We start from the raw sequence: 19,459 nt of genomic DNA, 5'->3' as shown, positions 1-19,459 counted from the left end.
CTGAGGGTAGCCTACCAGCAGGATAACCCAAGTGTAATGACTGCAACAGTGAAACACGAAGAACATCAGTTGCACAGTCTCACGGGCATGGAATTCCAGGTCTGAGCTTCTTTCCCAGGTTAGCATTTCACTGTGCACACTTCAAAAGCAAGGCAATTGAGCTCTGTGGTGTATTGAGACAGAGGCCTGCCTGTGATACAGTCAACAAGAGTTTGATTACTAGACTGGTGCTGGAAGGAGGGGTGATGTAAGAATAAATGGACTAAAGATGGGTTTGAGCAAACTTTGGAGGCGAGTGGCTGGTGGGAAAAAATAAATAAATAACACTACCCCAAACAGCTGCTTTCCCTGCTTAGAAGAGGCCCATGTGCTGAATTTCAAGTTTTGCTTAAATTCTGAATGTCAAGCTTCATATTTCTTCAGCAGCATAACTCTGGATGAGAAATATCCCAAATAAGGTAACTCATCCTTTCGCATGGAGTAACATGTCGAGAAAAGTACAGTTTTGTACCTACCATAAATGTAGATGTTCGAGTGTATACCCTGCTGCAGTCATCACACTTGGGTTATCCTGCCGTCAGGCGGTCCAGCAGTCGGCCCGAATTCCAAAGTCTTGGTCTGGTGTCGGTTGCTGTCGCTTTTTCCCTGACGTCAGAGCGCCAGTGGTAGAGATAAGTTCAACTAGTTCAGAGGGGATGGAGGGAGGGTAACCTGGACTGCAGCAGGGTATACACTCGAACACCTACATTTATGGTAGGTACAAAACTGTACTATGTTCATTGTGTTACCCTGCTGCAGTCATCACACTTGGGTAGAATCCCAAAGCTAAGGATGGGAGGTGGAGTCAAACAGGGTTAGAGGAGGCTAGAAGGCCCTGCAAAACTCCAGTGGCGAAGCCAGCTCTAGTCTTAGAGTAAAGTGGTAAGTGGTAATGTTTGGTGAAGGTGTGTACTGAACTCCAAGTTGCAGCTTCCAGAATATCCTTGGTTGGCACCCGCCTGAGGAAGGCTGTAGATGTAGCTGCTGCCCTGATAGAGTGGGGCCTTATGCTAGCAGGAACTGGTTTTCCATGGTGGGTGTAGCAAAAACGTATGCAATGCCCTATCCATTTGGAAATGGTCTGTTTTGAGATAGCCTTTCCTTGTGATGCTGTAGCATAGGATACAAAAAGCTGGTCAGATTTTCTGAAAACCTTAGTTTTATCCAAGTAGTAACATAGCTGCCTGTGAATGTCCAAGGAATGCAGGAGTCTTTCTCCTTTGTTCTGTGGATTTGTAAAGAAGGTGGGTAAATGGATGGTTTGATTTAGAGCCACACTGGATACCACCTTAGGCATGAAGGAGGGGTTAGTTCGTAGAGAAACTCTATCTTGATGAAAAATGAGGAAAGGCTCTACTGCCATTAGTGCCTGAAGCTCTGAAACTCTTCTAGCTGAACTAATTGCTAGCAGCAGGGCAGTCTTCCATGATATAAACTTTAAGTCAGCTGAGAAAGCTGGCTCAAAAGGAGGTAGCGTGAGTTTTTCCAGAACAGAGTTGAGGTCCCAAGTAGGTGTTGGTGCTCTCTTGGGAGGCCTAATGTTTTTGGCCCCTCTGAGAAACTGCCTTAGGAGTGGTTGTGAAAATAAGGGAGGATCCGTGTTGTAGTGAGCAGAAATAGCTGAGGCGTGGATTTTAATAGATGAAAAAGAAAGCCCTTTGTGTAACATCTCAGTTAAATATTGCAGAACCTGAGGTATGTCAGGCTGAAGGGTATTTTGGCCTTTAGCTTGGTTCCAGGCGCAAAACCTTTTCCATTTGTCTGAGTAGGCTTTCCTGGTGCTGGGCCTCCTGGCCTCCAGAATAACATCCATAACAGCTTGTGAGAGAGGAGCTGGCTGGTTGCTTAGGTGATTTGCCATGCAGCCAAGTTTAAGGTTTTGAGCTGGCTGTGTAGAATCTGATTGTCTTGCTGTGTGAGCAGATGGGTAATTTGTGGTAGAATCCACGGTGGGCCCTGGGCCATATTCCTTAATAGTGGGTACCAGTGCTGGTGTCACCAGTCTGGGGCAATGAGTATCATTCGGGGTCTCTCCATCCTGACTTTCAGTTGCACCTTTGTGAGAAGGGGTAATGGAGGAAAGGCATATACTGTTAGCATTTTCCAACTGAATGAGAGTGCGTCCACTTTCCAAGCTTGATGGTGAAAAGTCCTTGTGCAAAATTTTGTTAGCTGATAGTTTTGAGGGCTGGCAAACAGGTCTATGTCTGGGGGGCCCCCATTTTTGAGATATCATTGTAAATACTTGTGGATCCAGTTTCCACTCGTGGGGATCCATGATGTTTCTGCTTAGGTCGTCTGCCAATGTGTTCTTTTTTCCTGGCAGGAATTGAGCTTGTAATTGAACTTGGTAAGCCAGTGCTGTGCTCCACGAGGTCATTGCTTGCCTGCACAGAGGATAGGAGTGTGTACCCCCTTGTTTGTTTATGTACCACATTACTGCGGTGTTGTCTGTCCTTATGATAAGCTGTCCTGGATGTAAGAGGTCCTTGAAGGCTGTCAGAGCATTTTGTACAGCTAGCATTTCTTTTTGATTGATGTGCAGATTCCTTTGATCTGCAGTCCATATGCCTTGAACGCACCATCCTGCCATGTGTGCCCCCCAGGCATAGTCCGATGCATCTGTTGTCATAGTTTGCCTGGCTGGGGGTAGGGTGAAAGGCTGACCCTTGTTGAGGTGACATGCCTGTGACCACCATAGAAACTCCTGTTGAAGGCAGGGAATGAGAGGTATCATTGTTTCCAGACTGTGGCTGTGTTGAGTCCATATGCTTTTTAGGTAACATTGTAATTTCCTCATATGCAGTTTTGCAAATGGTATTAGTAGTATGCAAGATGCCATGAAGCCCAAGGCCTGCAGAATTTTTCTTGCAGGGAGTTGGGTCTTTGTTGCCATTGTCCTGAAGTATTGAGTTAATTGTAGTTGTTTGTCTGGCGTCAGATAAGCCATCTGGGCCGTTGTATTCAAGCTGGCACCCAGGAATGTCATATTTTGTGAGGGCACTAGTTTTTGTGAGGGCACTAGTTTTGATTTCTTTTTGTTTACTGTGTACCCTAGGCAACTTAGAAGATGTTTTACAAAAGCCAGGTGTTGTAAGAGAATGTCCTTGCTTTCTGCTTGGATGAGACAGTCGTCCAGGTATGGGTATATTTGAATTCTTCTTTGTCTGCAGTATGCAATTACTGGTGCCAGGCATTTTGTGAAGACCCTGGGCGCAGTAGATAAGCCAAAGGGCAGTGCAGAGAATAGGTAATGGGTTGAACCTGCAATGAAACGGAGGTATCTTCTGCAATTTTGTCTGATAGGGACATGCAGGTATGCCTCCTTGAGGTCCAACGTTACTAGCCAAGCTTTCTTGCCCAACATGGGAAGAAGCTGCTGTAGTGTTAGCATGTTGAATTTGGGTACTTGCAAGAAGGTGTTTAAAATTGAAAGGTCCAGAATGGGTCTCCAAGCATTGTCCTTTCTGGGGACTAGAAAGAGCCTTGAGTAAAATCCTTGGCCTTGCTCCTGTGTAGGTACCAGTTGAATGGCTCTCATGTCCATGAGAGCTGTAATTTGTTTTTGTGCCTTTGCCCATTGATTTTGTGGCAGGTTTGACATTCCTTTTATCCTTGGCAAGGTGTGGAAATGGAATCTGTATCCTTGTGAGATAATGTCTAGGACCCATTTGTCCTTTGTGACGATGTGCCAGATGTCTGCAAAAAGTGCTAATTTTCCTCCCAAGGGAGCTGCCAAGAGAGTTTTGCTTGGCAGTTTGAGGTTTAAGTCATTGTGTTTGCTTCTAGTAGTTTGGGACCTGTCTTCTCCTCCCTTCTGTGTTGCAGTGCCCCATTGGCGAGGTTTGTAAGGGATTTGTGCTTGTCCTCTGCCCCTTGGGCGCCTGTATTTACCCCTCTGTGGTCTGTCAGAAGCGGGAAAGGACCAATTTTTTGTTGGCCAATTTCTGCTGAAGCGTGGAGGCTGTACCTGTAAGAAATCTTTGACCGTCTGCATAGATTTTGCCTTATCCTTCATTTTCTTTAAAACCTCCTCTGCTTTAACCCCAAATAAGACATCCTGCTGTAAGGGTGCATCCAGTAACTTTGCTTTAACATGATCAGGCAGAGATTGTTCCTTTAACCAAGCCTGCCTACGTATAACAGACCCAGTAACAGCTGCTCTAGAGGAAGCTTCCAAGGCATCAAAACCACATTGTAAAGTATGTTTGCCCACCTGTTCAGCTGCATGCAACAGATCTTGCATTTCCTTGAATTCAGACTGTTGAGGGTGCGTGCCCATCTTTTGTTTTATTTGAGACATTAGGAATTGCTGGTATTTAAGCATGTGGAATTGACAATTTAGTGCTCTCATAGCTAGAGTAGCTGAGGTGTAAACCTTCTTCCCCCACCTATCTAGTGCTCTGGAGTCCCTTTCAGAGGGTACAGGATTTTTAGCCACAGAAGCCTTAGCCCCATTGGGACCCTGGGAGATTGTCTCTGGATCAGCAGCAGGGCTTTTGTATAGGAATTTGTGTGAGTCAGGCACTCTATAGTATCTATCTGGTTTGGCTGGAGCAGGAGGCAGAGAATCTGGATTTAGACTAGATTCTAAGAAAACATCATCCACAATGTCTAAAACTGGGGGGATAGCAAGTGGTCTGTGCTGGGGGAGTAAAAGAAACTCTTGGAGCCTTTTCTTTGAGTTGGAGTAGTCCTGCCCTTCCCAGTGGAAAGGTTCCCTCATGGTATGTAAGGTTTCCCCAAAGGAATAATCTTCAGGGGGAGAAGCTGAGGGAATGGAGTCTTCACTATCAGAATCTTCATAAGGGGGAAAGGAGTAATCCTGTTCCTCAGAGGAGCCTGAGGAAACAGACACTTGATCAGAGGAGGCAAAATCCTCCTCTTGTCTAGGCCTTTGTCGGGGTTGGGAACCCCTGATCAAAGAAATCAAATCTTCAGCCATTTTAAGCATCTGTTTCTTAGGCATAGGGCCTTGACCTGGAGACTGAAGTGTAGGCTTTTTTATATACCTATTTTATATATATATATATATATATATATATATATATATATATATATATATATATATATATATATATATATATATATAAACACACATAGATATATATATATATATATATATATATATATATATATATATATATATATATACACACACACACACACACACACACATATATATTATACACACACACACTGGATATAAAAAGTGCACACACCCCTGTTAAAATGCTGGGTTTTTGTGATATAAATAAAAATGAGACCATAATAAATAATTTCAAAACACCTTTAATGTGAACTATAACCTGTACAACTCAAATGAAAAAAAAAAATCTGTTAGAGGATAAAATATAAAAAACGTACAATAAGCTGGCTGCATATGTGTGGACACCTTAAACTAATACTTTGTTGAAGCACCTTTTGATTCAATTACAGCATTCAGTCTTCTTGGGTAGGAGTCTATCAGCATGGCACATCTTGACTTGGCAATATTTGCCCAGTCTTCTTTGCAAAAGTGCTCCAAGTCTGTTAGATTGTGAGGGCATCTCTTGTGCACAGCTCTCTTCAGGTCATCCCACAAATTTTCTATTGGATTTAGGTCTGGGTTCTGGCTGGGCCACTCCACCACTTTAATTTTCTTCTGGTGAAGCCATTCTTTTGTTGATTTGCATGTATGCTTGGGGCCACTATCATGTTGAAATGTGAAATTCCTCTTCATCTTCAGTTTTCTAGCAGACACCTTAAGGTTTTGGGCCAAAAGTGACTGGTATTTGGAACTGTTCATAATTCCCTCCACCTTGACTAAAACCCCAGTTGCAGTTGAAGAAAAGCAACCCCAATGCATGATACTTGCCACTACCATGCTTCACCATAGGCATGGTGTTCTTTTGTTGATGTGAAGTGTTTTTTGTGCCAAACATACCTTATGGAATTGTGACCAAATAGTTCAACCTTGGTCTCATCAGACCAAAATAAATTTTCCCACATGCTTTTGTGAGTCTTAATGTATTATTTTGCAAATTTTAGCTGGGCCTGGATGTTTTTCTATGTAAGAAAAGGCTTCCATCTTGCAACCCTACCCCAAAGTCCAGACATATGGATAATATAGGAGACTGTTGTCACATGCAGTACACAACCAGTACTTGCCAGAAATTCCTGCAGCTCTTTCAGTGTTGCTGTAAGTCTCTTTGGCAGACTCCCTGTCCAATTTTTTTCTTGTCTTTTCAACAATTTTGGAGGGACATCCAGTTCCTTGCAACATTACTGTTATCCCATGTTTCCTCCACTTTTGATGACTGTCTTCACTGTGTTCCCATGGTATATCCAATGCTGTGGAAACTTTTTTTATACCATTCTCCTAACCGATAACTTTCAACAATGAGACCCCTCTGCTGCTTTGTAAACTCTCTGTGAACCATGGCTTTTATTGTAGCAGGCAACTGAGTAAATGTCAGGAAAATCCTACGAGGACAGCTGAACTTTATTTGGGGTTAATGAGAGTCTCTAATTTATGGCAGGTGTGTACCCAAGAAGACTGAATGCTGTAATTAAATCAAGAGGTGCTTCAACAAAGTATTAGTTTAAGGGTGTGCACACTTATGCATCCAGCTTATTGTACATTTTATATTTTTTACCCTAACAGATTTGTTTTTATACGTCACATAAAAGGTGGGAAAAGTTTTGAAATGATTTATTGTGGTCTCATTTTTTATATCACAAAAAATGGCATTTTAACAGGGGTGTGTACACTTTTTATATCCAGTGTGTGTGTGTGTGTCTGTGCGCATGTATATGTATATGTGCGTGTATATGTATATAGATATATATATATATCCACATCCAAGACATTACCCAAAAATCTTTCCCCTCTGTATAAACCTAGCTCAAAGAATCAAACCTTGTACTTAACCCCAAGAAAACTAGGTTAATGCATTTTACCTCAAAAAGTTGCCCAAATCAAAAGCAATCTTTCACCATAAACTCAGTAAACAATACCATCATTCAAACTGTTAACTCACAGTAAACTTCTAGGCATTAATAAAGATGAAGAAAGTACAGTTGTGTACACTTACCATAGTTTATTCACTGTTGCAGTCATTACATTTGGGTTATCGGCTTGCAGGTTAGCCCTCAGTCGGCCTGATTAACAAAGCATTGGGTCCTGCGTCGGTTGCTGTCCCTTCTTCAGGTTGTCAGGGGTATAAAACATGCAGCTGACACCATTAAATCAGTTTTTCTTGCCCCAGATGTGAGGTGCCCCCCCCCCCAATGGGAAGCAATTAAATATAAAAGTAAAAAGATATACCTCCAACAAAAAAGCAAATACACCAAAAAGGCTTTTAAGCACAGTAAAGGAAAGTAGAAGTATAGCCAAAAGAAGTTAGGGAGCTGGAGGGAGGGTAACCAAGACTGTAACAGTGAATACACTCGAACATCTACATTTATGATGAAATGTACACAACTGTACTATGTTCTTCGTGTTTCACTGTTGCAGCCATTACATTTGGGTAGATTCTCAAAGCTATGTTTGGGAGGAGGAATTTAGATGGCATTAGGGCCAGGTATAAGGCCCTGCAAAACTGTGGTGGCAAAGCCAGCTCTGGATTTAGAGAAAATTGGCAAAAGATAATGCTTGGTAAAAGTATGTACAGCTCTCCAGGTAGCAGCTTCTAGGAAGTCCCTGGTAGGGACGCCTCTGAGAAAGGCTGTAGAGGTAGATGTAGCCCTGGTGGAGTGAGGTCTGATACCCTGGGGGATAGGTTTTCCATGGTGCTTATAGCAGAAATGAATGCAATGGCTTATCCATTTAGAAATGGTTTGATTTGAAATAGCCTTCCCCTCTGCCCCTGCAGCAAATGCCACCAGCAGTTGTTCAGATTTCCTTTGAGGTTTAGTCCTGTCCAAGTATAATCTAAGTTGTATGTGCACATCTAAGGAATGCAGTATTTGTTCCCCTTTATTCTGTGGATTGGGAAAACAGATTGGCAAATGAAAGGACTGATTAAGAGCCACACTGTATACCACCTTGGGCATGAAGAATGGATTGGTTCTGAGGGCACCCTGTCCACATGAAAGATTATGAAAGGCTCCACTGCCATAAGGGCCTGTAATTCAGACACCCTTGTAGCTGAAGTGATTGCTAAAATGAAAGCTGTTTTCCAAGAAAGAAATTTTAAGTCTGCAGTAGCAGCTGGCTCGAAAGGAGGTAGCGTGAGTTTCTCCAAGACAAAGTTAAGGTCCCAGGCTGGGGTTGGAGCTCTCCTGGGTGATCTCAAATTTTTGGCCTCTCTGAGGAACTGCTTGAGCAGTGATGAGAGAAGAGGGGAGGGTTCTGTGTTATTATGAGCTGAAATGGCTGAGGCGTGGATTTTAATGGAGGAAAAAGGAAGGCCCTTGTGAAGCATCTCAGTTAAGTATTGTAAAATCTTAAGTAAATTAGGCGCTGCTGAGCTCATCCCTTGAGATTGGTTCCAGGCACAGAATCTTTTCCATTTTTCAGCATAAGATTTTCTAGCACTAGGCCTCCATGCCTCTAAAATGATATTCATCACAGGTTTGCTGAGGGATGGTAAAGGAGAGATTAAGTAATTAGCCAGGCTGCAAGGTTCAGTGTTAAAAGGTGAAGGTGCAGAATCTGGTTCTCCTCCTGAGGCAACAGGGAAGGAGTCTGAGGCAGGTGCCATGGAGATAACTGTGAAACACTGCGCAGGAGAGGATACCAGTGTTGGCGCGGCCAGTATGGAGCAATCAAAATTATCCTTGGTTTGTCCTGTTTTATTTTTAGTAGTACTTTGGAGAGCAGAGGCAGAGGGGGGAAGGCATAGACTGATAGGTTTTTCCAGCTGAAGGACAGAGCATCCATTTTCCAGGCTTGTTTGTGGGGAGTCCTTGTGCAAAATTTGTCCAATTGGTAGTTCTGGGGAAAGACAAACAGGTCTATATCTGAGCTCACCCATTTGCTTGTCAACATGTTGAAAATCCTTGGTTCCAGTTTCCACTTGTGTGGGTCCATGAGGTTTCTGCTTAGTCAGTCTGCCAGTGTATTTAATTGTCCTGGCAGGAACTGAGCTTGTAGGAGCACTTGGTAGCTCAAGGCTGTGTTCCACAATGCCATGGCTAGTGTGCAGAGGGGGTAAGAATGTGTAACCCCCCCCCAGCTTGTTTATGTACCACATAACAGTGGTGTTGTCCGTCTTTACCATTAGTTGTCCTAGAAGAATGTGGTCGTTGAAGGCTGTCAGAGCATTCTGTACAGCTAACATTTCTTTTTGATTGATATGCAGGTGCATTTGACTTGGGTTCCATTTGCCCTGAATGCACTTCCCTGCCAGGTGAGCCCCCATGTATAGTCTGATGTGTCTGTTGTTAGGGTTTGGACGACAGGGGATGGTGTGAAAGGTAGTCCCTTGTTTTGGTGGCAGGCCTCTGCCCACAAAAAGGAACTCTAGGTGTAGGCAAGGTATGATAGGAATCATTGCTTCTAGGTCTTGAAAAGGCTGACACCATAGGCTTTTTAGATACCACTGTAGTTTCCTCATATGTATTCTTGCATATGGAATTAGAAGAATGCAGGAGGCCATGAACCCCAAGGCTTGCAGTATTTGTCTTGCAGATAGCAGGGTTTTTGTGGCCACTTGTTTGAAGTAGGTAGTCAAATGAATTTGTTTCTCTGGCATGAGGTAAGCCATCTGGGAATTTGTATTCAAACTTGCTCCCAGGAATATCATTTGTTGACAAGGTACCAGGTGTGATTTTACAAAGGCCAGATGATTAAAAAGTATGTCCTGGCTTTCTGCCTGAATTAGACAATCATCCAGGTATGAGTATATTTGAATATTTCTTTGCCTGCAAAATGCAATAACTGGAGCTAGGCACTTTGTAAATACCCTGGGCTCAGTAGAGAAGCCAAAGGGCAGTGCAGAGAACTGAGTGGGTGTGTAGCCTGCTTTGAAGCGTAAGTATCTTCTGCAAGATTCCCTGATTGGGATGTGCAGGTATGCTTCCTTTAAATCTAGTGTTGCCAACCAGGCATCTTTGCCTAGCATAGGAAGTAATTGGTGAAGAGTCAGCATCTTGAATTTTGGAATCTCCAAAAAGGTGTTTAGAGTAGACAGGTCCAGGATAGGGCGCCATGAATTGCCTTTTCTGGGTACCAGGAACAGTCTTGAGTAGAAACCTTGTCTCTTTTCCTCTTCTGGTACCAGTTGAATAGCCCCCATGCTTAAGAGAGAAAGTATTTGTTTTTGGGACTCTGCCCACTGATTTGGGGATTGGTCATGCCACCCACTTGGTGTTGGCAACGTGTGGAAGTGAAATCTGTATCCCTGGGACACTATATTTAAAACCCATTTGTCCTGGGTAATGAGTTCCCAATTCTTTGCATGAAGAGCAATCCCCCCCCCCCCCCCCCCAAAAAAGGGCAGTCAGTTGATAAGTGCTTGGAAATTTTAAAAGGAAGTAATTGAGACAGCTTACCATAGGGGGGAGTCTTATTATTCCCAGATTTGGAAGTGGAGGCTCCCAACTGCTTAGTTCTGTGTGTCCCCTGGGACTGAAACCTGGGGTTTTTGCTTTGTCTGGGTTTGGCTTGAGAAGACCTGGAAGGGGCTGGAAGGACCAAATCTTAGAGGGCCACTGCCTACTAAATCTAGGAGGCTGAACTTGTAAAAAAAATCTTTAACAGTTTGCATAGATTTAGCTTTATCTTCCATCTTTTTAAGAACTTCCTCAGCCTTGTTGCTAAACAGGCGGTCCTGATTTAAAGGAGCATCCAACAATTTAGCTTTAACATAATCAGGCAAAGATTGCTCCCTTAAGCCAATCATGCCTTCTCAGCACAGACCCAGTAACAGCAGCCCTGCAAGAGGCCTCTAATGAATCAAAACCACATTGCAAAGTATGTTTTCCAACTTGTTCAACAGAATGCATTAAATCCTGTAATTCTTTCTTTTCCACACAGTCAGGGATCAACATCATTTTCTGTTTAAAAAGTCCAATAACATGTTGCTGATACTTTAACATATGAAACTGGCAGTTTAAAGCCCTAATGGCCAAGGTTGCAGAAGTGTAAACCTTCTTACCCCATCTATCCAGCGTCCTAGAGTCTATCAGAAGGGGTAGGATTTTTAGCAGTAGAAGCCTTAATGCCCTTGGGCCCCTGTGAAATAGTCTCTGGATCTGAAATAGGAATTTTGAAAAAGAACTTGTAGGACTCGGGGACCCTGTAGTATCTGTCAGGTTTTCGGGGAGCAGGAGGCAGGGAATCAGGGGCCAAACTAGATTCCGAAAAAGCATCATCAACAATGTCTAGTACAGGAGGAATAGCTAAAGGCCTATGCTGAGGTAGGAGAAGGAAATCCCTAAGCCTCTTTTTTGAATCAGAAAAATCCTGGCTTTCCCAGTGGAAATGCTCCCTTAGAGTATGTAAGGTCTCCCCAAAAGAAAAATCCTCAGGAGGGGAAGCAGAGGGAATGGAGTCCTCTGCATCAGAATCTTCATAAGTACATAAGGGCAAATCCAGACCATCAGAAGTATCAGAAAAAACAGAATCCTGTTCAGAAGATTCATAATCAACTTCAGTCCCAGGCCTCTTAGGGGGGGGGGGGGGGGGTTGGCTACCCCTGACCAGAGATTAGATCTTCAGCCATTCTTATCATCTGTTTTTTAGGCATAGAGACCTGAGCATGTGGCCTGGGCGTCGGTTTTTTAGACATGGATTGAGATTTAGGCCTAAATAAAGAAGGAGGCGTTGGTTTAATATGCAAGTTTGTAGGCCTGAATACACCCTCAGAAGCCGGTGCCTGCCCAGCGGCTTCAGACCCATCCAAGGTAGAGACATCCACAGGAAACTTCTCGCGGCATACTGGACTCTGAATGGGTCTCAGTAGAGGCCTGCTAATCAGAAGTAGCGGGTATCCGGGGCTGCAAAAGCGCCTCACTGAGTACCGGCGAACTGGCGACTGGCTTAGGAGAAGCGTCGTCGGCAGTTATGGACCTTGGCGGCCTGTCTCTGTCTTTATCTTTGCGTTTTTTCGGAATCCCGGTAGTCGGATGGCTAACCGACGACATTTCTGGATACGTAAACCGAGAACCGAAATATTTAGAGGAAAAAATATACCGACGACAGATAGTGCGCTGATTAAATAAAGCATAAAACTGACAGCAAGGTACATCGTGGTCAGGGCCTAGGCAAGGAATACAGTACGAATGAAAATCTTTAAGAGGTATTTGCTTTCCACAAGTAATGCAATTATTAACTTTTACTGACATCTGTAAGGAGCAAGAAAAAGTTTCCCCAACGGGGTACTTAGCTTTGACTTCGGTTCTGAAACTCGAAAATGAAAATTTCAGGAGTCGGCCAACAGGCACTTACAAACTGATTCTGCTTCGGGAACCGCACAGCAAGAAAGACTGATGTAATGGCATTGGCTACATGTTTTATACCCCTGACAACCTGACGTCATGGAAGAAGGGACAGCAACGGATGCAGGACCCAAGACTTTGTTAATCAGGCTGACTGAGGGCTACCTGCAAGCAGATAACCCAAATGTAATGACTGCAACAGAGAAATATGAAGAACATCCACCTCAGGGTCCGACACAGGGCTCTTGAAGACGTGTCTGTGGGTATCCAGTACATTATAAAAATAGTCTGGCTGCCTGAGAGCAGGTGGTTGGGAGTTAATTCCAGGATAACATCATCTACAACCTCTAGTATTGGAGAATGGTGAGAATTTTGTGCTCAGGAAGTACAAGAAATTCTCTAACTCTTTTCCTAGACTAAGGGTAATGCTGGGCCTCCCAGCTGACGAGTCTCTCCAAAGGTGAAATCTTCAGATGGTGAGGCTGAGGCAAGATTTTTGTCAGACAAGAGTCAGCAGATGATCTTGAAGAAATCTGGTCAACATATGCTAGCTCACCTTCATCAGAGTCATAAGATTCAGAAGACTTGGGGAAGAAATGTCCCTCCTACTTTTGCCAAAGAGTAGATCCTGTAAGTAGGATCATACCAGGACTCAGCTGCCTGAATCTCATGAAATACAATGAGAGTTTCACCCAGCCTGAACAGGTCATGCATGCAGGCAGGTCTGGTGTGGCTGAGATCTAGAAGGCAAAGGCTAAGAAAGCTAGGAACAGCTTTCTTTTGTTTGGTCTTTTCTTGGGTGTGGCTTTGGTTACTTGCTATCTTCGTATCAACCGATGACACCGAGAAGGTTTTATCGGGCTCTGAAGGTAAGAAAGAACCGAGAATAAGGCACTATCCAATGACTTAAACACAGACACTGGATGGGTGGGCACCTGCAGGCATGGAGGATGAGTAAAAAAGGTCTAGTATTTAAGCTGACCAAGAACTTCCATACAAGAAATCCCAAGGAGTTATTAGAGCAACAGTGAAGCAAAATTAACACTTTTAGTTAATAGCAGAGAAAGGAGGAAAGCGCTGACAAAAACGAGAAGCATTATTAAAACGAGAAACGTTGGAAGAGAAGAGAAAATAAGTGACGAGAGACAGCAGTTAGTGTGGAAGAAAGAGATTAATGTGAGCATTATGACTTTTCATCTAACAGTGGGAGGGATGGAAAAGTTACAGCAAAAACATGGTAAAAAACAATTGGAATTTATACAAATTTGTTCTATATATAGCCAAAATGAAAATGATAGATTGTGGTAGTTATATAGTATATTTGTCACTGGTTAGAGCAGGAGCAGATACTGGAGTCTGGTAAATATTGCTACAGTTTAGTCTTGAATGAGAAGGGTTTGTCTTACTGGAAGGAGTATAGAGTTCCACGTTTTGGGTACACAGCTAGAGTAGAACAAATATCTAGCTGAATGTTTTGATTTGTGAATATTCGGTGGTCTTTTAGGTGAGTATAAACGGAGGATGCTGCCCAAAACTGAACACTGCAAAGGCCTGTGGATGATGATCTAAGTTTGATTTTAAGTGCAGTTTTAAGGTTTGTTAATACAGGACAGGTGCAAAATAGAGAAGGTAATATGCAGGAAGTAGCAAAAGTTTTCCTGTTGTTTTTGGAGAGGGGATTTTTGTCTCTATATAAAATTCCAAGATTATGCTGTGCTTTTTAAACTGACTGATGTATACGTAGGTCAAATTTTAAGTCAGTCATCATTCCAGACAGCTTCATTTGTGAGACAACCAATATGGTGTGTTACTGGAGGAGCTGATTTTAATGTTAGCTTTATTCTAGCTGACTGTGTTAAGAAAAAATAAGAATAGCTTTGTTTTCTTGGCATTCAGTAGATGCTGAGCATTTAAGATTCAATGGAAGTAGATTATTCTTGCGTTATATGCTGAATTTGGGGCAGTTTGTCAGCAGAGTATATGAGGTTTGAATAATTTTAAGACAAGAGACAGTAAGCTATGGCACCAAGCACAAAGATACTCATTTTGTACATCACTGGGGTGCTTTGTTACCAAATATTCTACTTACAGTTTTTATTTCTAATAAATATACTATGATGGTTAATGCCATCATAAAACAGCTGCCATTTTTAGTCATGACAAATGGATTGGAAGGTGTCATCAGTGTACAGTCAGCAGTGTATGAAGCATTGAAATACAACTACTTAACTAAAATCAGTAACATTATGGAAGACACATTACTGAAACACAGAAAAATTCATTAAACATTATAACAACATTACAATAACACACAATTAAAACAAAGTGAATAATTTTAATGTATTTGCAAAGTAATGTCCAGTAAAAGGGTTTCTCAAGAAGTTAGAATCTGAACCTTACCTAAGATTCCCAGTTTTTGAGAATGGGTCGATACATTCATCACGGGACAAAATTCTGTGTGAAAACAGCTTCTTTTCTGGATCCAAAAATCCTTTTAATTCAAAAATACAGAATTAAAATATGCAATGATGGCATTTTTTTTCAGAGTATCGCATACAGAATGTGCATGGTAAGGTGGCGTATACTGGTACATCAAGAAAAGTTACACAGCAATTGTTTGTGAAAAAAAAACATAAATCCAGCAAGTGCAAGATATTATTCTAAATTTAAAAGATAATTACCTGGACATTTTATGCAAGATGTGAGCAGTAATTTCATTAACTCTAAATGATGTTGCAATTGGTACACATTCTAAGCAAGTTATAAAATAAAGCTGTGTACGCAGCTTAACATAACCTGCAGATGCTCAAGTGTGATCATTACTGAAGTTATCCTATAAGGAATTCTACCACTGACAGTGTGCAAAGTCTTGCTCGACTTTCAGAGCTCTCCACACTTTCTCCTTCTGTGGCCAGTCTGACATCACCTTACCTGAGATGTCTTCACATGCCTGGTAGACAGACCACATCCACCCATGTCATCTTTGGCTCTTTAACCCCATAACCAGGGCAGAGCCATGCCCACATCAAGGATTACTACTGAGAACTTCCACAGGGAGGAAGTGTGTGGCATAGAAAACGCAAGCCCTCTTTAAGGAACCTAAAAGGGTGCAAGTCTAAAAGAGAAATGAGTATATGAGTCCCTTGAAAATAAGAATGTGGAGGCCGGCATCCTTGAGATCTAAGGTCACCAGAAGAACCAGCAGGTCTAGGCAAGAAAGCCTACAAGGTCAATATTTTTGAAACTTGGACTTGTTAAAAATGTTTAACTATGACAACTCCGAAAAAGGTCTCGAAGTCTTTCACTGTGGCAGGGGACAGCCTCAAGTAAAATCCTTTGGCGTCCTGGTCACAGGAAACCAGACATCAATCTATTTAAGGTTTTCAGGCATACGTGTTTGCCTTTTTCCAGAGTGGACATGTGCTACACCTCTATTTTTGGTGACTTGCTTATCAAACTTCTGATGAAAATACCAACATGATGGATCAAAGGGAATAAAAATGGATCCCCAAAAGGGTACTAATCTGTCTGTTGCGCTCTACTTGCAGGCCTGAAATGACAGAGGACTGCAGTGTGTTCTTTTGTTGCAAACATGTAATATGGCAAGAAAGAACAGAAAATGGTGCACGCAGGTGGAAGTCACTTAAATACCTGTTATGATAAGACTTCTAAGGTGAGTCAGCTTGGACATGGTGGAAGGTTGCTCAGCTCTGAAAGTCAGGCAAGATCTCAGTGAAACCTACTGAGTTTTGTCACTAGGCCTGGCACTCATGTCATCAGGCCTGGCACCCATGTCCCTTATGGACAGAGGTACCTTATAAATGTCTGGCCTTCAATGTCCTATTTTGATGCAGGACAGCATTATTCTTTTGGGAAAGCTTGGCTAGGCTTAGAAAGGTCCCCCCCCCCCCCCGGGTCATTAGCCTAGTAACAGTCTATGAATCCAAGAAAGATGTCAGACAGCCAGTGGTAAAGACACGTAGAGGGATGACTGCGACACTGATACACATGGCCAACATCTTTTGCTCTGAATAACAATAACAGAAAACAAGGTACAGACATTCTAGAGCAAAAAATGGATGCAATGATCAGTTTAGCTATAACATTATTTCATCAGATGATCAATGTGACAACGAAAACTACCATTTGGTAATACAGAACTCAATAAAACAAGTAGCACTTTTTAAGCTAAACTTTTTGTTACCAAAGTCTTTGAGTTATACATCGCAAAAACTAGTAAATAACAGATAACATACATAACAAACAATAAACATTGTAATACAAAGAACAGAAAGTAAAGCATACATTACAATAATCATACAACTTATACTGTTCACATCAATACTCCAACCAATGTAGCAATTGAAAACTTGGTGTATAACTATTCTCATCCTGTCAGGTCTCACTTTCCTAACAAACAATACTATGCTTTGCTATCAGAGCCTAGCCCTGGAGGTTCCTATACCTGTTTATGTTTCTGGTCTCACAGTTGGTCCCACTGTAGCATTTGAAGCTATCCCTTCCATCCATAAAACTTAGCCATGGCGTCCACTTGTTGATATAGTTGTGTCTACATGACTCAGCAACCTATCTCCCTTCAGCTTTTGCTACCTGATTAAACAGTAGCTGGCATTATGTTGCTATTTTCAACGTAGACTGTTCCTCGTTTTCCAGGTCCTAGTAATCACGCTCTCTATCAGTACAATTAACCGAACTTTGTGTTTATGCAAAACACAAATGGTGATGGTCAACATTAAGAACCACTTACATATAACGGACATATGAAAACTTGTGACACAGGAAATTGGCAGAAGGTTATGGAACCAACCCAAACTAGCAGTAAACTATTCAATAAGAACACTTTCTCTCATCACTAACCACGATCTAAAGTTGAAGGAAATCAACTAATGCACTGCCAAGACAGTAGCCAACTGCGTAGAATGTCAGTAATGTCAGTAAACACTTTCCCAGTGTTAAAATAGAGACTTTGTTAAAAAAAAAAAAAAAAAACGAAACAAAAAAAAAAACAAAGCCAATAAAAATAATCAACCTGGGCCAAATTCTCTTACTGGCTACCAAATGCACTGTCGGGATGCCAGCAAAGAAGAACTTTGGAAAAAGTAAAGTAAATTTAACCACAAAAGAAGAAAATGCCAAGTTTAAGCTGAAACTCTCAGCTTTTCAGCAAAAAGAAGTTCAAGTTGCAGTCTTGGTAAAGAGATGATTGTCAAGTAATTTAAAGGAAAAATAAATCAAATGCTACTAAAGGTGTTTAAAATAAGTGAAATACTGCAAGAATACATAAAGGTAAATGGCAAACAGCTGGAAAAATAGAACCATAGCCTTAGTTGCCATTCTGATGAGCTGATAAAACTACAAAAATCAGAAACTGAAATGAAAGACTGGCTGTACAAAATACTCCTCAAGGAGAACTGTTTCAAAAGATTGCAGAGTTAGGAGACAGTACACAAAAAAACCTGAGACTTTTTGCTACAGCAGTGCAACTGGAAGGAATATACTGCATTTTTTATGAAAGGACAAATAAGCAAATGGACTGGTGCTCCAGAGCAGGTTTGTTAACAGAGAGGACATGTTGAGTGTATGCTCCAATCCTGGCCATCAGAAAGCAGCGGAGACCTATGTAACCGTGCAATCATACCAGCAAAAATAATTTCTCCTGAACAAACTGTGGCAGATGAAAAAGTATTAAAAATTGATGACATCAGTGTGTTTGGGGAAAATAATTATATGCTGTATAGCATGGAAAACAAACAAATTTATCCTTGCAATCAGTGAAAGTCGAGAGGCAGATATGAGATTCACCTTACTACATCCAGCTGTCTTCAGAATATATTTACTGAATGATCAAAGACATTTTTGTATACATAACAGGCTATGGAAGAAATAACAAAAAAAATTTAGCCAACTGATTGTGAATCCAGAAAGCTGAAGGGGACTCTGCTTCCCAGTCTTCTGAGAACATAAAAATCCAGAGAAAGACGGGTGCTATTGAAACCTTTTCACTTTTCCAACTAAAATGTTGACTCAAAAAAAAAGCCCAGCAGCTCTGAGAAGATTCAGGATTACCCTGGATACAAACCAGAGATATGTGCTTTAAGAGCAAGATGACCAGCAACAAGGTGACATTAGTGAATAGTTGGAAGAACTGTAAAGCATCAGTCTCATTAGATGTAATTCTGATATGTAAACTGTGGTTCTAAAAGTTGGTGAAGAAAAAGACAAAGTCAATGTAGAGTTTTGTGGTAAAACCTTGAAGAATAAATCCCACTTTATGTTATTGTTTAAAAGAATATTGAATGGATTAAAGAACTGACTGCAAGCAATACAGTTTTAATTCTGATCAATATTTGAATAAAAGTTTCCTCTGATGTAAATTGCACGCTATTTTGTAAAGTAGCTCTACATAGTCAATCAGAGATATTTTAAATGCAAGGTGGTACAGAGTTTTAGCAGAGAGTGCATCAGATGCTAAGGATATTAACAACATTAAGCACTTTTTCTAAGTTGTAAAGTATCTAGGCTTTACACTGTAATAAACTAAGAAATAAGCAAAATAAAGCTAAATTTTATTTATTTATCCATCCATCCTTCCTTTGTTAATCGGGTTAGTCCCACTAGGCTACTGACCACTTTTCAGAGCAGACCTGATATTTCATATATACATCCAGCCCACTACATCTACATACTTCTTCAGTCACTCTCTGCCTTATATATACTGTCCTGCATAGTTTCATAGTGTTTTCTTTTGAATTCTTCATATGCATTGTAAACGCTGTAAATGTGGCATACAGATAACTACTGAGTTTTATTATTGCTTCTGTTACTTCTGTATTCTTGTGTACTTCAACACTATTTTTATTTTATTTTTATTGATATTTTTGTACTTCTGAGCAGAAATGAAATTGGTCCAGATAGATCAATACTAATTTAAATTAAATAAACGAATTAAGTAAAACAATGAAAAACTGCAGTTCTTTATTATCTTTATAAAGTGGCTGACTCGGATTTCTCCACTGACACTTGATTGGCTGGA

At 41.4% G+C, this 19,459-nt stretch overlaps 1 protein-coding gene across 3 annotated transcripts in view; it reads right to left on the bottom strand.

The window, feature by feature from the left end:
* Positions 1-19,459, bottom strand: part of CTDP1 (CTD phosphatase subunit 1) — a 2,700,378-nt gene that overhangs the window by 1,190,028 nt on the left and 1,490,891 nt on the right. For all 3 annotated transcript variants that reach the window (XM_044066995.1, XM_044066996.1, XM_044066997.1), the window contains one exon: positions 14,806-14,896. In XM_044066995.1, coding sequence (XP_043922930.1) covers positions 14,806-14,896 — 91 coding nt within the window. The remainder of the gene's footprint in view (positions 1-14,805; positions 14,897-19,459) is intronic.

This window comes from Protopterus annectens, chromosome 3.part1 (genome assembly GCF_019279795.1).
Source record: "Protopterus annectens isolate FY-2018-M chromosome 3.part1, PAN1.0, whole genome shotgun sequence".
NCBI lineage: Eukaryota > Metazoa > Chordata > Ceratodontiformes > Protopteridae > Protopterus > Protopterus annectens.
Note: the sequence above shows the minus strand (reverse complement) of the source record. Positions and strands in the feature narration are given on the sequence as shown.